Below are 18,936 nucleotides of genomic sequence, written 5' to 3' on the forward strand. Positions count from 1 at the left end.
AGTGGAGGGAATGGGGGGAGGGGGGGTGACGAGAATTCAAAGGCGCCCACTCTGAAACCCTCTTAGATCACGCTGAAACTTTTAGTACCAGAATATTGGCGAAGGTGCAAACAACGACTAAAGATAAGTTCACTGCAATGTGTTCGGATAAGTACGTTTTATTTTCGTATCTCTATTAGAAGTGTCACACATAATCTTACTGACGAGACTATTGGGCTGCCTGTGGACCGGTATAGGGGAAAACATATCTTTTTTATCCTTCCTTTTTGGCTTTGCTTTTTGGCAGAAACCAAAAGGTACTCTGGAAACGAGAATGGTTCTAATACCAACACCGCCTATTCTTGGGGGGCATGTTACTTCATAGCCGCCTGGTTGGTTTACGATAACAAAGCATTCCTCAATAGCTTCTTGCATAAGATCAACCAACATGATGGCTGCTTCATTAATTGTTATTTGTATCTCAAGATTTTTTTTGAAGTCATGTGGTTGCATCCCACTTAAGAATATTATACAGAACCCGGAGTACTATTGCTCAACTTTTTTTCGTCTTCATATTAGTGGAAAAAATTAGGCAAACAAGAAAATAAGAAAACGAAAACAAGCGGGTTTTTTTTCGATATCAATATTTTTCTTCGAAGCAACTTTTGATGACAGCAATAGACGTATTAGCCTTCTCCGCAGGCTTTTCCTTGGGCTTCTTTTTGCTTGGCGCGCTTCCTTTGGCATAGAGCCGCGGAGTTTGTTTATTCGTTCCCAGGCTCCTATATAGAGATTCAGAGAGATGCCTCCGCCGCCCGGAGGAGGCTAAGACGTAATAAAAACTGATGCCATTACATGTAGTAGTGACGTCATAGCTTCAAACATGCACCCAATCTCGTACCCAGAGCCAACGTTCCTATTGGTCAACACCGAGCAAGAGGAACTCCAAAGGCTCTCTCACTCCAGTGCTTCCCGTCTATCTAGCGCCCAATCTACACCTTCCAGTTATATTGGACAGCGCGCTTATACCTAAAGAGAACCCTGATATTTTAGCCCGTGTACAGCCGCCTCCCACCCTTACCCTACGGGTTCTTTCCCCGTACGGGAGGGGTAGAAAGCGGCAGTACATAGGTTATGATATTGGAGGACATTTGAGCCCTTTCCCGTTCAGCCTTTTTTCATAATGACCAACTCTTTTCTCATTATAATGGTTATTGGGAATGACTGCAAGCAAACTACCAATACATTTTAAAGGAATTGGCAAATCGCTTGGGTTCTTACTGTATTTTAGAAGGGGAAAACGAATGTTTTTATATTTCATAAATTCCAAAGCTACGGTTTGCTATAATAAAGGTCCAAAGATACAATGGTTAATAGCATTGCGTGAAACCCTGTAGAATTGAGCGGATTTTTTCATGCAACATTTCGCGTGGAAAAATTAGTGCGAAAAACATCTGACTAAATTTTTTCCGCTTAACATCAGGCGCAAGCTCTCTCCGGCAAAGTTGCAAAAAAAATCCGGGACCTAAGGCTCAGGTCAAACGTCGAACTTCCTGAGCCAAACCTAATTGAAACAAGGTGGTCTTCTTTGATGTAATTAGGTTCGGCTCTTGTGAAGTTCGACGTTTGACATGAGCACAGACGCAGCTTTTCAAGATTAAGACTGAACCAAACCATTATCCTGTTTGCAATTCATTTTTCTGCTAAACAGCTTCCATGATTTTCTATAGAATGTCCAGTGAAGGGCCCTGAAAGCATTTCTATTATTTCACTTCGTTTGTCTTGAGGAATTTATAAAAAAAAAAAAGACAATGAGGGAGGCTAAAACCTGACACTAAGGAACACAGCGGTATTTTTAAGCAACCGATAACTATGGTTCGTCCCTCGGTCATATCCTAAAAGTGCTATAATAAGCCTATGATCGCACTCTACAATCCCTGACATTCGAAATACATTTGCCACGGGTTTCCAGTGAGAGGAATTCTCTTGGAAGCCATTTCAGTGTTGTAGTATTTTTCTTAGTGACCTGTGTCCCACCGCGATTTTTTCTTTTTCTGTTGCAATTGTGCTTGCTCGGGAGGTCTCATCGGTTCGTTTGATTTGCTCGAGTCCCATGATGTTAAGCTCGATGAGGAAGCACGGCAAAACGAATTCATGTACTGCGACTGGAAAAAAAGACAGCCATGAATAAATAAGGTTCATCAGGTTCTAAGCAATTAAGGAGTATTGGCGGTTCAAAGACTCTTAGATTAGAGATGAACACACTACAGTGGTACCTCTGTTGAGCGGATACCTTTGAGATCCTCTTGCCTGGTGTCCGCTTAAAAAAAGGTGTTCACTGCATAGAGGTTTATTTCACAGTAAACATGTGAAGAATGTCGAGACCGTACAACTGCCTGTAAGGTTAATGAAGGGTATCACACTGTACTTTCTTATGATTCACATTGCTTCATATGCATCAAATTAGAGGAGCACTTTGCATGAACGAATAGAACTTAAAAGAGTACTATGAGAAGGCAATTCGATGGTCGTGGGTAAAAGGTGCAGGTGCGGGCAAGAGGTGCGGGTAAAAGGTGCTGGTTACTAAATCATTAATTCATCAATAAAACCCATACCCGCAACCGAAAGTCAAACTATACTAATAAAGCTATTATACTTTTGAGGCTTTCGCGTGAAGATGATAACGCGTGGTTTTCAAAAACTTGTTGTTTCGACATATTACTAAAACAATTTCCATTACCCTTCATAAGCATTCGTTTTACACGCGAGATGCAGTATTCTTTTTTACCTTGAATGCAGTTTTGACAGTTGATGTTCGACTGCCCATGGAAGGCTGGCCGAACACGCCCCCTGAAGGTGGTTTATAGGATGCGTGCGATGTAGCCATACCACCAGATCGAGTTTGCTCCTTTGATAAAAAACAAACAAATACAAACTAGTTCCAGGTCGACTTGCAAGGGAATCCGTGATATTTTTTCATTCCCCCTCCAACATACATATTGTGGATGTCTGTAGTACGACTTACATTAAGCACGGACACACGGTGTTACATTTCGCGCAACATTGCAGGCAATGTCGCTGAAGTAGGATAGTTTCTACTTTAGCAACGTTGAGTGCAACAAATTGCGTCGTGTGTCATGGCTTGCAACATCAATTGCATGTAAAATTGCGCGAAAATGTTGCAGCGTGTGTCCGTAGCTTAACTGGGAATCAGCACTCGCCACATCTGGCTGTTGGGTTCGATTCCTGGACTCGACTTCACATTTCACATGAAGAGTGTTTATTCAGCCCAAGTTTTACCATTTTTGTAATTTCATACAGTTTTCGTTATCGATAATACACACTGTCACAACTGAACAAAGCTTGTTGTTGTTGATATTTTTGTTTTTGTTATTGTTATAAAGTGATGTCAGGCTCAAACAGAACGATTCTTGGTATTCATAAACGCAAGATGCCATCCAAAAATTGCCCCAACGTATTTTCTAACGCAAATTTGCCTTAAATACCCCCTCCTCCTAAGATAGACCAACCCAAAAGGAACATCGAGCGAATATAAACGCTTTTTTTACGGAGGTCTATCACGTCTATCTGATTTACGGGTTTTTCAAGTCCTAATTGTTCTTTTACATACCGTTTTCTCTGGCAGTCCTAAGCCTGGTCTTTCTCGAACACGTGGTTTTCCACCTCGATCGATTCTCTTCCCAGAACCGTGTTTGAATCGGGACTTCCTGAACCAAGAGTTCTACGATCAAGTAAATGAGTACTGCAGTCAGTATACACCCAAAGAGAACTGTCTGCGTATCTGTGAAGCATAGTTCAGCTAATGGATGGCGGAGGAGGAGGAGGAACGGGATAGAAAAGATCGCTTGCCTCTCACCAAACATATTTTCTGAGATAGCGAGCATGGGGCATTGATGGTCTAGCTTGGGTACAGACATCTTCTGTTCATCATGCCTTATATGGTGTGGCTTGTACCGAATCTAGACCACAATGCATCTTGTTTATCGAACTCAGAAAAGCCCTAAGGTGACCCAGGTTCAATTCCCGGACTCGGCGTCGTATGTAAGTAGTTGTTTGTTGGTTCTCTCCTGTGCTTTAAGGGTTTTTTCTCCGGGTTCTCCCGTTTTTCTCCTTCCACAAAAATCAAAATCAACTTCTAAATTCCAATTGGAATTTCAGTGGATGAAGGGCCACTCTGTGGAAATGCCACTGATAAATCTTATTTATTACTATTATTATTAGAAGACTTCCTTTCGTTTAACCCTTCCCCCAACTTCAAATTCCATTTTTATCATCAAAAACAAACTACCCCGGTCTTTGTCATCTGATCTGTCTCCAAGGGAATTACTCTACACCTACACTCACCTTCATTGCCAGTTCCAATAGAGGCTCGGGAACAGTTTGATTAGCAATTTCCTAAAGATTTACATAAGATCAAAAGAATTAACGGTTAGAATGACACGTGGTCTGAAATGGGAAAATACTATTGGGCCAACAAAATTTTACGGGTCCATTAAACTGCAATGATGGCTTTTTCAAAACGAAAAACCAAAAAACTATATGAATCCTCTTTGAAGGACGATTTTTAAAATATTTTCCGCTCTACCTTTATGATAAACAGTTAGCAACTTACCAAATTGCGAACGAGGTCCCCAGCAAAGTTTTGATCTGCAGACGTCAGGAGTGTGTATGCCACACCTTTCATTCCTTTGGCAACATAGGAAAGGAATCCAAATATAAGCTTGTACACTTGGAAAAGCGTAACCTGTTTGTAGAAGTCTTTTTCTGCCCTCCGTTCTGGCTTTAGGTCGGGGGACCAACCTGCCGCTCACTTCTAAGGAAGGGGGGGGGGACAAAAACAACCCCTTTCTGCATGGTAAGAGTAGAGGTACATGAAAAATCTCTTGATCGCTAATGTTGGGTAAGGTGGGTTGAAAGTGCAGCATCCCGGCAGGAACAGGGAACCAATCAGATTTCCCGTATGATAATATACTGTACTGTACCTGCACGGCCTGTTCGTCCAATCCTGTGAGTATGTGTCGTGATGTCACGCGCCACGTCATAATTGATTACAGTCTTAATGGAAGGGATATCCAAACCACGAGCTGGAAGGGTATTAAGAAGAATCTATTACCATCAATGCGTGACATAAAAGACCCCGTTATTTTGTGGTACTTTGCTCTTATCATCAGTAATGGCCAGCTTACCTGCTACATCAGTTGCAACTAGTATTGGCACTTCCTTTTTTCTAAACTGACCAAGTACTTTATTCCTCTCAAACTGATCCATATCACCATGTAAAAGGGCCACTAGAAAAAACAACAAATGCTTTATTTTCTATTAAAAGCAATAAAGACAAGGTTTCTTTCTATAGGATTCTCTCATTATATCATTGTAGAGACATCTTTAATAGGCTTCTTTAAAGTGGGTGTTACTGTATGTTTTCCCGTTTAAGGCCATGTGTCATTACCTAGAGCATCATTTAGTCGTGTTATTGTTGTGCATGAGAAGACACATGAATATGGATACACCTCAAACAAAGAATGTTAACTCAGCTTAAATGTTATTTTTTATGTTGAAAGGAAAACTGGAGTACCTAGTGCAAACCTTCAAGGGAAACAACACTGCCTTTATAAACAAACTGTATTCACATGTAACCATCAGCAGGAGTCAAACCGGTTGCCGAACCCTTTGGACCCTTCCATCTTACAAAGTATGTATCAGTTGCTAAAGAAATTAATATAATTTGAAGTTGATTATTAAGTCTATTATTAATCACCACAAGATACCTTCAAAATCATTCTTTTTCAGGTTGCTGGCCAACTCTTCACAATTGGCCTTTTTGGTAACAAATATCAGTACACTGCCATCTGAAATGTAAACAATCAGTTATTTAGACATCCTTTGCCACTCAAAGGCCTGAGATGATGATTGATGATGAATGATGATGATTGATAATGACTGATGATGATGATGATGCCAATCGATGATGATGATGATTGACGAGGATGATGATCATGATTGATGATAATGATGATGACTGATGTTGATGACTGATGTTGATTGATGATGATGATGACGATGACAACTATGACGATAGGTTTTGCTATACAACAGAGAAGCATGGGATGAGAGGTAATCTTGAACCCATTATCTTGATGATTGATTGATGATGATGATGACAATGTCAACTATGACGATGATGATGATGAGTGCTTTCTGCTTTCTGCCCATAGGTTTTGCTATACAACAGAGAAGCACAGGATGAGAGGTCATCTTGAACCAGGGTAGATTCCACAGCATCCTACCTGATGTAAAGGATACTAAATTTTCTGTAATCCATGTCCATTTTTCTGGTGGAGAGTTGAAAATATTTACAACTTGGGTAACATCTTCATTTGCCTTTTGTATAAAATATAAGATACACATATATAGTAGGAACATTACTGATGAAATGGAAATATTATTATGGAAAAACCATTATGGAAAAATAACAAAATATTAAGACATGATACATACCTCTCCTAGTTCTCCAATAACAACTCTGATTGGATCTGTGAGAGTGTCTCGGCACAAGTATTCAACTTTCTTTTTAAAAGTTGCACTGAACAATAAAGCTATATAAGGACAATGCATAAGGTATTAATAAACAAACAGTAGTCAATATAGTCAAACCTTTTCAATGAAGTTATATGATGGCTAACATACTTCTTTCTGATGTACAAAAATAATAATATAACAATTCTGTAATAAAACTTTCAATTTTAATTATTAATAGTATTTAAATTAAAACATTTCTGTCTTGTGTCAAGTGTTGCTTCGTAGGTTGGTGTCATAATAATCATTATAACTGAATGTTTTTTCAACCCCATGTTATATTATGACAAAAATACCATGATGATTGTAATTCATTTGAAGATAGACGAAGATAGGCACAAATGCCTGAAAACAACCCAGTTTATAAAAGATAATTTTCATACTTTGTCTGTCTGGTCTGACATTGTTGGCAATTGATCTCACTTGTGGCTCTGAAGGGGAATAAGAAAATACAAAAATAAATATTATTGCTAACTTTGACAAGAATATTAGGCGATACTTTTAGATAGACATATGGTGGAAACATAGGCTTTTTTGGGGCTTTTTCAATAATTTTTTTTTTATTACAAATGTGTGCTGTTGAAGTCATAATATAGCAAGCATTTAAAGTGACATGCCTTATTGAAAATCAAGTGAACATACAGTACTGTACCTAAACAGTTACAGTGTTATGGAATTAGAAGAATATGAGGGTTAACTAACATTCTATATATTACAGTATATAATGATTTCTCCATCCACCGGAAATTTTTTAGAGTCATGCATTATTCATGGTCAATACCAATAAATTCAACACGGCAAATGTGTACAATCTAATACTGTTTAAATACATGGGCAAAACACAATATTGAACAGCACCCCAGATGCCTTGGTGACCAGCTTTAGGCCATGATCCACCAAATTTGATCCTACTATAATACTCCTTTGACAATCCACATCACCCGTCCGACAGTTTTGAAAGAAAATATACTATCTAGTTGCAAATAACAGCCAACAAATGGCCATTGACAGGGTATCTTGGTCACTGATCTTGCATTTTACCAAATGTATGGTTAAGGCTGTATAATGATACTAACCAAATCCCATGTCAAACATTCTGTCCGCTTCATCAAAAACCAGAAATGTCACTCTTCTTAAATTTGTTGCTTTGGATTTAACATGGTCTATCAATCTTCCCTGATAAGTAGAATAAACCCTAATCAGCTTGTAAGAGAATAATGGCTGAGAGCACATGCTGTGATGTTGTAACATGGTGTATGTTGTGATATTGAGGTCCAGGGTAATCAGCTATTTCAAAAAGGGTTTAAGGGATTACATGTTACTGCAAATGGTAGATTGGTGAATGGAAATTACACAACCAAAAGGAAATGTGGGCATACATCTAAACACAAAAAAAATTGTGTGTTTTAAATGGTTTCATTGACTACAAATAACACTAAATATTTAAACAATAACCACCAGTCAACACTTATCTCTGAATGACAGTAATTTACCCCTTGGTGGTTTAGCCCCTTGGTGGTTTAGCCCCTTGGTGGTTTAGCCCCTTGGTGGTTTAGCCCCTTGGTGGTTTAGCCCCTTGGTGGTTTAGCCCCTTGGTGGTTTAGCCCCTTGGTGGTTTAGCCCCTTGGTGGTTTAGCCCCTTGGTGGTTTAGCCCCTTGGTGGTTTAGCCCTTGGTGGCTTAGCCCCTTGGTGGTTTAGCCCTTGGTGGCTTAGCCCCTTGGTGGTTTAGCCCCTTGGTGGTTTAGCCCCTTGGTGGTTTAGCCCCTTGGTGGTTTAGCCCCTTGGTGGTTTAGCCCCTTGGTGGTTTAGCCCCTTGGTGGTTTAGCCCCTTGGTGGTTTAGCCCCTTGGTGGTTTAGCCCCTTGGTGGTTTAGCCCCTTGGTGGTTTAGCCCCTTGGTGGTTTAGCCCCTTGGTGGTTTAGCCCCTTGGTGGTTTAGCCCCTTGGTGGTTTACCCCTTGGTGGTTTACCCCTTGGTGGTTTACCCCTTGGTGGTTCAGCCCCTTGGTGGTTAAGCCCCTTGGTGGTTTAGCCCCTTGGTGGTTTAGCCCCTTGGTGGTTTACCCCCTTGGTGGTTTACCCCTTGGTGGTTTAGCCCCTTGGTGGTTTACCCCTTGGTGGTTTAGCCCCTTGGTGGTTTAGCCCCTTGGTGGTTTAGCCCCTTGGTGGTTTAGCCCCTTGGTGGTTTAGCCCCCAGTGGTTTAGCCTCCAGTGGTTTAGCCCCTTGGTGGTTTACCCCTTGGTGGTTTAGCCCCTTGGTGGTTTAGCCCTTGGTGGTTTAGCCCCTTGGTGGTTTAGCCCCTTGGTGGTTTAGCCCCTTGGTGGTTTAGCCCCTTGGTGGTTTAGCCCCTTGGTGGTTTAGCCCCTTGGTGGTTTAGCCCCTTGGTGGTTTAGCCCCTTGGTGGTTTAGCCTCCAGTGGTTTAGCCCCTTGGTGGTTTAGCCCCTTGGTGGTTTAGCCCCTTGGTGGTTTAGCCCCTTGGTGGTTTAGCCCCTTGGTGGTTTAGCCCCTTGGTGGTTTAGCCCCCAGTGGTTTAGCCCCCAGTGGTTTAGCCCCCAGTGGTTTAGCCCCTTGGTGGTTTAGCCCCTTGGTGGTTTAGCCCCACTCTTCAAGTGGTACAATAAAATTTAAATGGGGCTTAAACAACCAAGGGGCTATCCCTTATTACCTCACATCTTTCACTCCTTTAACTTTATTAACAACTCTAATAAATTATGAAGCGTAGAACTGGTCCAGCCACCAGCTTACAGCTTACAAGCTGTCCATAAAAAAATCACCTAATCTACTTTAGCATAAAATAGAAATGTCATACTGCACTTACAGGAGTTGCCACAACAATTTCAGCACCTTCTTGCAAAGCCTTTGACTGTTCATATTTATTTCCACCACCAAAAACAGCAACACAATGAATATTGTACGCCTTTCCAAACCTTCTTGCTTCTGTGTAAATCTGCTGGCATAATTCCCTTGTCGGTGCACATATCAAAGCAATCGGACCATCACCTACTTGCAGTTCTGGTTGGTCCATGATGTGCACTAATGCTGGCCACAGATATGCAGCTGTTTTGCCAGAACCTGTCTTTGCAATGCCGATGATGTCACGCCCTGTTAAAGCTATGGGGATAGACTGAAACCAAATGAAAACAGTGAGATTCTTTTCAAACTTCAGTTTTTTATACTACTATTTGGAGATTCCTTTAAAAAATTTTTAAAACTTTGGCACTGGCTAACTTGCACTTCCCATTTGCTGTAAACAAGAGTCTTAAACTTTGTATGAGCATGTAAGATGACAATTGAAAGCAGGAAAATGTTGAATATTACTTGTTAGTTTTGGCATGAAAATGAAATGCAAAAGTACTAATTAAATCTATTTATCTCTTTTTAAAGAGATAAATATTTTATTGTTAAACATTAAAATGATTAACAATGAGCCTGAAGGCAGGCAAAGATGTCAATATAACTGAAGTCCCTGCAAGGTAATCCACCTGACAATTTACTAAAGATTTTATGGTTGGCAATTACAGAACAATAATCGTATTCACCTGAGACTGTATTGGGGTTGGCTGTGTATATTCAGATTTTCGAATAATAGACATGAGCTGCTCATCAAAGCCAAAATGAGCAAAGCTGATACAAGGTTTGCATGGCATGGCACCTGACACCTGCAAGAAGATTTACCTCTGATTATAGATATGCCATTTACCATAACAAGTTACACTAGATACCACCTTTAATAAAGATATGGGGTAGGAGCACACATGTGACTTGTTATTGTACATAATATACCACCTTTAAAGCCCCGTTTACACTAGTGATTTTTGTGGCAATTTTTGCTGCGATTTTTTTGCGATATTGTCCATAATAAATAACGGTAAAGAATTTACTTGTAATTTTTTTTTCAGGATACCAAGATTTTGTAGGATGAGACAAAAGATCTCATATTTCCGAAAATTGCCACAAAAATCGCTGCAAAAATTGCCAGAGTAAACAGGGCTTAATAAAGCAGATGTGTCAAAATAAACCCTAGATATGAAAAAAAGCCTGATATTTAGTAATAAGGCTAAGTTTCAGCTTTCTCTAAATGGGGTAGGAGCACACATGTGGCTTGTTATTGTATATAATATTTAACAATTAATCTCCAAAGGTGAAATGATTATCAGAGAATATTTACTGAGTCATAAATAAGCAGCAAGTTAATGGACAATCACTGATCCTGAGGCAAATTGCTGTCTTACTATCATTCAGATAATTATTTGAAAAGGGAAAGAAGAAAAACCAGAGGGCCAGAAAAACCCTGTGAGTCAGAAAGAGAACCAGCTCAGCTCACATGGGGCAATTGGGAATCAAATTCTTGACTTCAGAGGTGAGAGGTGAACTTCTACAATCACACAATCCTGACTGACCATATACTGTAGGTTAAAAAGTGACCACCCTACCCCTGGCACCACGTGTTAATACAACTTTGAATCATTATCATTACATAATTCATTATATATATACCTTGATTCCAAGCTTTTTCCTCAGCTCATTCACTTCCTGGACAGGCAGCTTGGCAATTTCATCATGTTCGATGTAGAAGTTTTTCTCAAAGGGAAGGTAATCAATCTATTCAAAGCAAACCAAATACAGTACTCTAGATATTTTTGAAGGAATCCTTTTTGGATTTGGATTTTTCTGAGAGTTTGAATCAAACATTCTTTTCATTTTGATGGCCACCTATGTCCTTTAAAATGAAGTCATCCATATATTAGTATGTATACAATATCTTCTGAGTATCAAACTTTCCCAACTTTCCCAATAGCTCAATTACTTAAATAAGCATTTATCCAGTGTAATATTTTCAATCATATTAATCTTATTAATGGCAGACACTGCTCCATGCTCAATCATCCATGTACATTTTCTTAACACTTGCAATTCAGGTAATAAATATTCAACCTACATTATAATAAACCTTATTTATCATGATGCAAAAAAAAGAAATTCCATTACAGACAACATATCATTCACAAGAGTGTCATTTCTTTGTTTAACAATTGTGCATGATAAAATACATAAATATGGATACAACTCAAACAAAGAATCATATTCACATAGTAATGGCACATGGCCTGTAATGTAAAAAGCTTTGCACCACAACGAATAAGGTCTATACTGGAGATATCACGAGTCTATTTTCACTCACCTCTGAATGGTCCACACGAGGTAAAGGCTCAATAATCTGAAAAGCATAAATAAATATATATAAAATAGTGAGTATTTTGACAGGAAGTAGATATTCATTTAACATCAAACAATTCCAATCTGTACTTGAGCTTTTAGAATTAATCACTGTCATTTGCACGTTTAGTACATTTTATTAATCCCTTTCTAGTCAAGTAGAGTACCTTAAAATGATATCATGACAGCCAAGCAGATTGTGGTAAGTGTTTAATGGAAACATTTTGCACGTTTGTTTTGACTGTTTGATATATTACCAAATTACTTGTGATTTTTTTTATCCATAGTTGTCCTGATTGGGACAACTACTGTATGGATCAAAAGACAACAAGTAATCTGGTGTCCAAGACACAAGAGGTACAGTATGTACTGTACAAACCAATGCATGAATACCTTAGATTTCTCAGGTACAATAGGGTTTCCATCACTATCATAATCAATTTCTACTTCATCGTCATCAGGATATGCTTGTACTGGTGCATTCTTTATGTAGTTAAAATATGACTCTTGATCATCTTCCTCTTCTATGTCTTGTCGTTGGATTCTATTCATTATAAAATATTTTTAAAATGCTCGCAGAGTAAAAATATATTAATAAAATTAACAGTTTTCAAGGGTAGTACTTAATTGATGGTTTTCAACCACTCCCAAGACAATTAGATATCAAAAGAAACAGCAGTCATGTTGGAGGATATAACAAAGAATTTATTGACAATTCTTTTGTTAAGTTCCTCCAACATGGCCGCCGTGAAAACCATGAATAGCCAGTGTCTAATCTCTGTGGCGGTCATTCTATGATCGAATTGGAATTTAGAATATTGAGATCAAGACAAGCACATTCTCATCCCAACAAGTATTGAGCTAACTTATTATTTTATGGCATGCTGCATTGTAGCATCTAACATTTCTGGTTAACAGATGTCAGAGATAAGGCAGCTCTGTTAATCAACAGGTGTTCTGTCAGTGATAAAAATAAAACCTTACCTTTTCTTTTCTTCTTCAGCTCTTTGTGCCTCAGTCTTACTTTCTTCTTTCTTGACTTCTTGCTATAAACGAGTCGACAATCAAAGTAGACAAAAATGACGTCAAATTTTGCAAAAGACTGACTGCATATTGAAGCAAACAAAAAACAACAACAATCAATTCATTTGCATTATAGTGCAAAAGGAGACATAAGAGGTTAATCCTATCGAGAATAATCTCCTGAGATCTAATTAGAATTTAGGAATGTTGAATGTTGTTTTCCTCCCTTGGAGCAAGGGATGGAAACAAAACAACGAACTCAACACACAATACAATACTTCATTATTATACTCCCTGTGGGGCTTTTCATAATTAATCTACAAACTACAATATTAACTAATAATGAAACAAATGAAATAAATATAATATTTTCATGACTCAATATGACACTGAGTCCAGGAATCGAACCCAGGTCGGCAGTGGTGAGAGGCAAACTTCTCTCTACTACACCACCCCTGCTTCCCTAATGTAGTCCAGCACTTGAATGGTTTATATGAGGTATGACAAATGCAGAAAATTAAATCATGTGCTATTATTTTCATGCAATTCATTCAGTCAAAATGCAGACTAAGAGTTAATAGTCAAATATGATGCAGCTAAACACCTTATGCGCACCTACAAATAACCATGCATGTGTGGGACTGCAGATGATGAAGTAGAAAATCAATGCATGTCCTATACTGCGCAGTTATGTTGCATAGCATAGTTTTTGAATCTCAACGCTTATTTAGTATTCTGCCAATTCTCAAACGCTTTACTATATAACTGCACACATCACACAAAAATGGAAATTAATATACACACATGTTTCGTCTGTGCTATACTACTGTATTTGTTTGCCAGGAAACATATATAAAATCTGATCTACATACACAAATCCATACCTCAATTCCTTTCATAAACATGTCAAGTTCATCTTCCTCATCATCATCATCAGGGTTTGTTTGATACATTGGGGTGTCTTCATCACTGTTGTCATCCTGGAATTTCTTTTCATCATAGTCATCATCATCACTATCCACAAAAAGTCTATAAACAGGGAAATAACTGTGAGTCTCAGGCAAATGGAAGGACATGGAAAAGCAACCCTTGCTATAATCTTAGTATAGGGCTTATGCACTGACTTACAGTACATATATTTACCACATTCCATACATGGGTTCACTGCATGGTCAAACACCAAGGCTGCAAGGTTTAGATTTGAATAATCCTTTAAACTAAATGTACCTTGCAGCCTCTATTAATGCTTTATGTGTAAGCAGTGAACCGATGTAAGGAAGTTGGTGAAATCAAAATAGGTCAATTCATTAGATCCATTGTATAATATATAGTTATAACATTTTATATAGATAGTTTTAACCTTTACAACAACCCTTACTGTAACAACACAAGCAAAACAATTTTTAACTGAGAGTATACCCTGAAAAAGTTGACAGTACCCTTAAGAGCCCAAGCAATATAAGGCTTTCCACAAATCAACATCAACAACACTAACAATTCACTTCGTTAATGACAAAGAAATGAAAACAAAAGCTATTTATATAAGAAATACTAAACTAAAAGCCGCCAATTGTAGTAAGCCAGTATATTCAAACAGTCTAATACTTACGGTTTTCTCTTTTCAGGTAGAGCCACTGTTGGAGCATGCTTGACATTATCCTTGCTTTTCATGCTTTGGCTCCGACTCTGCAATACTTTTGGCTGTAATAGGGTTTCTTTCTTACTTGCCACAGAAAATCCCCCAAACCCGAATCCCCTTTGCTTTCCACGTCCACCTTTGCTGAACATGTCGTTAGCTTTGCGTGAAAAAAGCTTTAAGAGAGAGAATTTGCTCTTGTTTTGAAGACAGCTCGTTTGGTGTCAACTTTGGCGAGTTGTCAGCTACAACGAAACAAAGAACTCTCAACGAGCAAACTCCCAAAAAGAGAAAAAAACCTCGCTGAACGTCTCAGGTCTTGTTTAAGGTTGTGAGACGCTTATTGGTTATTTCGATGTATTTTTTTAACGATATTTTCGAACAATTCCAAGTTTTCCTTCAACTCAACTCAAATTCGTCCGCCATCTTGGTTTACTTTGTGCGCAGTAATCAACTGAGCATTTTATTCAACTTCAATCCGCTGGACTGGCGGGACAAAGGCTCTTTAGACAGGCAACCAATCAGCAATAAAATAATCAAAATGATGGTGGTCAAATAGGTTGTTATCAATAGACGTCACTTCCGATAATAGTTGGGTTTTTAATGGCTTGTAGAAACTTGGAGATTGTTTTGATTTCATGTCGTAGAAATAGTCAAATACAATAGTTTGAGGACTTCTTTTGACATGTTTTGACTAAACATCTGCTAGTTGCCCCTCTCAGTCAACCGCTTGTTTGCCCCCGAGTCAACTCCAAAAAGTCACGTGATTGATAGTAAGCAATAATCAAAGAATGCAGAATGGAAGGGAACTCTTATAGTGACTTGTATTACCGCGGAAGAGGTTTGAAATGGAAAAACAACAGAAGAAAGCGGGCCGCTTTCCGCAATTAAGGTTAACGCGGTTACCCGATGGATCGACTCTTGAGTGGCGTATCATATAAAATATCAAATTCTTCTTCCCCTTATTCAAATGAAAACATCGCATTGTATTCAATAATGCTGAAGTAAATTGGTCCCTGAAAAAAAAAAAAAAACATGGCGAAAATCGGGATTTTGTTGCGGATTACTTGTGGTGGCAATCCAGCTTGACAGCTTTGGCTGGTCCGCTAGCGACTACCATGGAAACGGTCATTTCTGCCTCTCTGTCGTTATTTACTGCCAAACATATACCATCATAAGTATTGTGATCAAGTAAATGCAGGATGTGGGCAGAGATTGCAGGTACCCCCCTGATCCCAATATGGAAGACTGAACTCCTCTATTCATTCAAATTGTGCATCATCTGTGGCAAATATATACAACAAAACTCATGACAGACATGTTCTGAAACCAGGGCGTCACACTGACTTAAGACTTCGAGGATAAGCCTGTCTGTTACTATCATTGCATGGTTAATTTATAAAGATATAAAAAATAAAGGTATCAATTACAACGTACAGAGGACAAAATAAAAACACTGACTTTTATCTGACCCGAACAACATGTGGGCTGATCAAAGACAGAGCACGCAAGGGCGGATCCACCCAAAAAATTTGGGGGGGGGGCTAATTGAGTTTAAGGGGGGGGGCTAATTATGTTCCTTCCGTCAACAACGGAAAACAATAAAAAAGCAGTTTTTTTTCTGCTGAAGGGCCGAGGCTTCAGTTCCCATTTGTTTCCCCGCCCCCCTTTGGATCCGCCCTTGGCACGGCTAACTTATACAGACGACCTCTTTACCTTGGGCATAATAATTTTTCAATTTCAGACCACGTGTCATCTCCTAGATTATCAATTCTTTGTTTTATATGGTTGTGCATGAGGAGATAGCTAAATATGGATACAACTCAAACAACGAATCTTTTTCTCAAGAGAATGACACATGGGTCTGAAATGGGAAAAGGTTACCCGCAATGCAAAGAGGTTTTTTATGAGCCCAAGCCTCAACAGCTATAGCAGCACCTCTGGTAATTCGAGTTCGTTTCGTCGGATACGCATACCGTAAATGACCTATTAGACGTCCACTCTCTAATAAACGCCCCGTATCTAATAGACGCCCCCCTAATCGTTCATGCATTTATTAAACGCCCCTCTCTAATAAACGCCCCGTATCTAATAGACGCCCCCCTAATCGTTCATATATTTATTAAACGCCCCTCTCTAATAAACGCCTCGTATCTAATAGACGCCCCCCTCTAATAAACGCCCCATATCTAATAGACGCCCCCCTCCAAAGGTTAGTCAAGTACACAATCTTTCGTGGATTTGCCCTTGCATAATACCAGCCAGGAACAATTGACGATTGGAGCAACTCAACTGAAGATGCAGCTTTCTGTGTTAGACGAACACAAACGCCCAGCCCCTTTTAGTGACATTACGGACTCAGACATTGATGAAGCAAGTGAAGAGAATGAATGCTTGATTGACCAGGACGATTCCGATGTTGACATTGAATCAATTGAACTCGTTGACTGTGATCTGTTATTGAACATTTCTCGTTGCTGTTCTTACATTTTGAGCATATTTCTGTGTTGCTATTTTCACTGTTTTTAAAGATTAAAATAAACGCCTCTCTCTAATAAACGCCTCTTATCTATTAACCCCCCCCCCCCCCCCCCTTTCGTTATGAAAATGTAATAGACGCCCCGGGCGTCTAATAGGTCATTTAACGTCAAACTAGGAAAGTTAGAAAAAACTAAACGCATTTCCTAGTTTATGTGCCTTTCTCGTTTATGAGCCCCATACTAAAATGTTGAGTATTTTTACGGTTTATAAGAACCGATTTAAAAAAAAACACCCAGTTATAAGAGAAAAACTGGAAGAAATTCATTCAACTACTAGAGCTCACGACAGAGGTGTTTGTGGTAGAGGGCGGAAATGAAAAATTAATACCGTGAAAATAGACAAAACAAAAGACTAAACACAAGGAAAGACATGGAGACTGGAAAGGAAGAGCGATTGATAAATTGTCCGCAGTAGATGATACATGAACTATTATTTATGACTCTCTGATCTAAACGTGCTGTACTGCATGCACGAACTTCTTGAACTGATTCCAGAAAGTACGATTTTAGTCCATGCACTATAACCAGCCTTAGGCGTCAAAACTGAATAAAGGAGATCTGTAGAAAAAGACTTTTTGAGACATAAACATAATAAGAAAGCCGGAATTATGTTGAAGTATTGAAGTATTACTGAGTATGTTGAAGTACTTCTATGTGAAGTGTAAAAATGCTTTACATCATGGGCTTTCAGATACCCTCAATGGTTAAGGCATTTACTGAAACCCTAACAAGCATAGGAACAGAAGCAGGTCTTTGTTCCCTAACTAAACAAACTAAAGCATTTAAAGAAAATACAGATTCACAAAAGTGGTTTGATTCAGAATGTGAAAACGAAAAGAAAAATCTTCGATCTCTTGGAAAACAAATTTGTAGGAATCCAAATAATGAACAACTTCGTAGGAATCTACATACCCATAAAAGGTCCTTTCGAAGCATGTGTAGACGTAAGAAAAACAAATATTTCAATTCAAAATTAATGAACCTTGACCTCAAAGATTCGAAATCCACCTGGAAGTCTTTGAAACAACTTTTTAATGTAGGCAAAGCAAAAAATGCAAACTCCTGTCGAGCAAACGAAAAGGACTTATTTAATCACTTCAAGACGCTTAATAGCTCCCAGACATCTGCAGTAAATACTACGGAGACCTTAGAACAGTCGCAAAGTCAAGGGGAATTAGATTTTTCCATTACAGATCAAGAAGTATATGAAGTTCTAAGTAACCTAAAGAAACATAAAGCTCCCGGCCCTGATAATATTCCAAATGAGCTATTGATAACGGGAAAGGAAGCACTAAAAGGACACCTAACGGTAATTTTCAATAAAATCCTAGACAACGGAAAGTTTCCCTCTTCATGGAATCTAGGATATATTGTTCCATTGCATAAAAAGGACGATCCAACGAAAGCTGAAAATTACCGTGGAATAACACTCCTTTCTGCAATTGGCAAAGTTTTTACGGCAATACTTAACAAACGGCTCTATGATTACCTAACTACGAATAATATAATTAAACAGGAACAGGGTGGGTTTAGAAAAAAGCACGGAACAACAGATAGTATTTTTATTCTGAAATCCGTAATCGATAAATATGTTAAAAGTAAGCCACGGAAGAAAAATAATTTCCTTTTTTCCTGCTTTGTAGATTTTCAAAAAGCGTTTGACTGCATCCCAAGGAAAAAATTAATGGCAAAACTTGAAAATGTTGGTATAAATGGAAATTTTCTAAGAGTGATACAATCGATGTACTCCACTGATCAATCAGCAATCAAAGTAAATGGACACATTTCTCCGACATTTTCCTGTTATATGGGTGTTAAACAAGGCTGTATGCTGAGCCCTACGTTATTTAATTTATATCTTCACGATCTGCCTGACTCATTAAATTCGTGTAACAACAATGATGTAATGTTGAATGGCAAACCGATTAGTACTCTTTTATATG

General features: G+C 38.7%; 1 protein-coding gene across 1 annotated transcript; it reads right to left on the reverse strand.

Moving 5' to 3' along the window:
* Nucleotides 1-142: 142 nt before the first annotated feature.
* On the reverse strand, nt 143-14,909 carry LOC116306783 (ATP-dependent RNA helicase DDX42). Its single transcript, XM_031716876.2, has 20 exons — nt 14,427-14,909; nt 13,702-13,846; nt 12,779-12,840; nt 12,188-12,338; nt 11,760-11,795; nt 11,075-11,179; nt 10,117-10,236; nt 9,396-9,701; nt 7,653-7,752; nt 6,960-7,007; nt 6,499-6,596; nt 6,288-6,381; nt 5,769-5,849; nt 5,187-5,288; nt 4,983-5,084; nt 4,613-4,686; nt 4,345-4,395; nt 3,611-3,721; nt 2,768-2,887; nt 143-2,144 (listed from the first exon to the last, which is right to left on the reverse strand). The coding sequence occupies exons 1-20, from the start codon at nt 14,603-14,605 to the stop codon at nt 1,998-2,000; spliced, it is 2,232 nt and encodes a 743-aa protein (XP_031572736.1). The 5' UTR covers nt 14,606-14,909; the 3' UTR covers nt 143-1,997.
* Nucleotides 14,910-18,936: the final 4,027 nt, after the last annotated feature.

This window comes from Actinia tenebrosa, unplaced genomic scaffold, assembly GCF_029948245.1.
Source record: "Actinia tenebrosa isolate PJP-AT-01 unplaced genomic scaffold, QUT_ActTen_1.0 PGA_scaffold4__44_contigs__length_22323623, whole genome shotgun sequence".
In the NCBI taxonomy this organism is placed as follows: Eukaryota; Metazoa; Cnidaria; class Anthozoa; order Actiniaria; family Actiniidae; genus Actinia; species Actinia tenebrosa.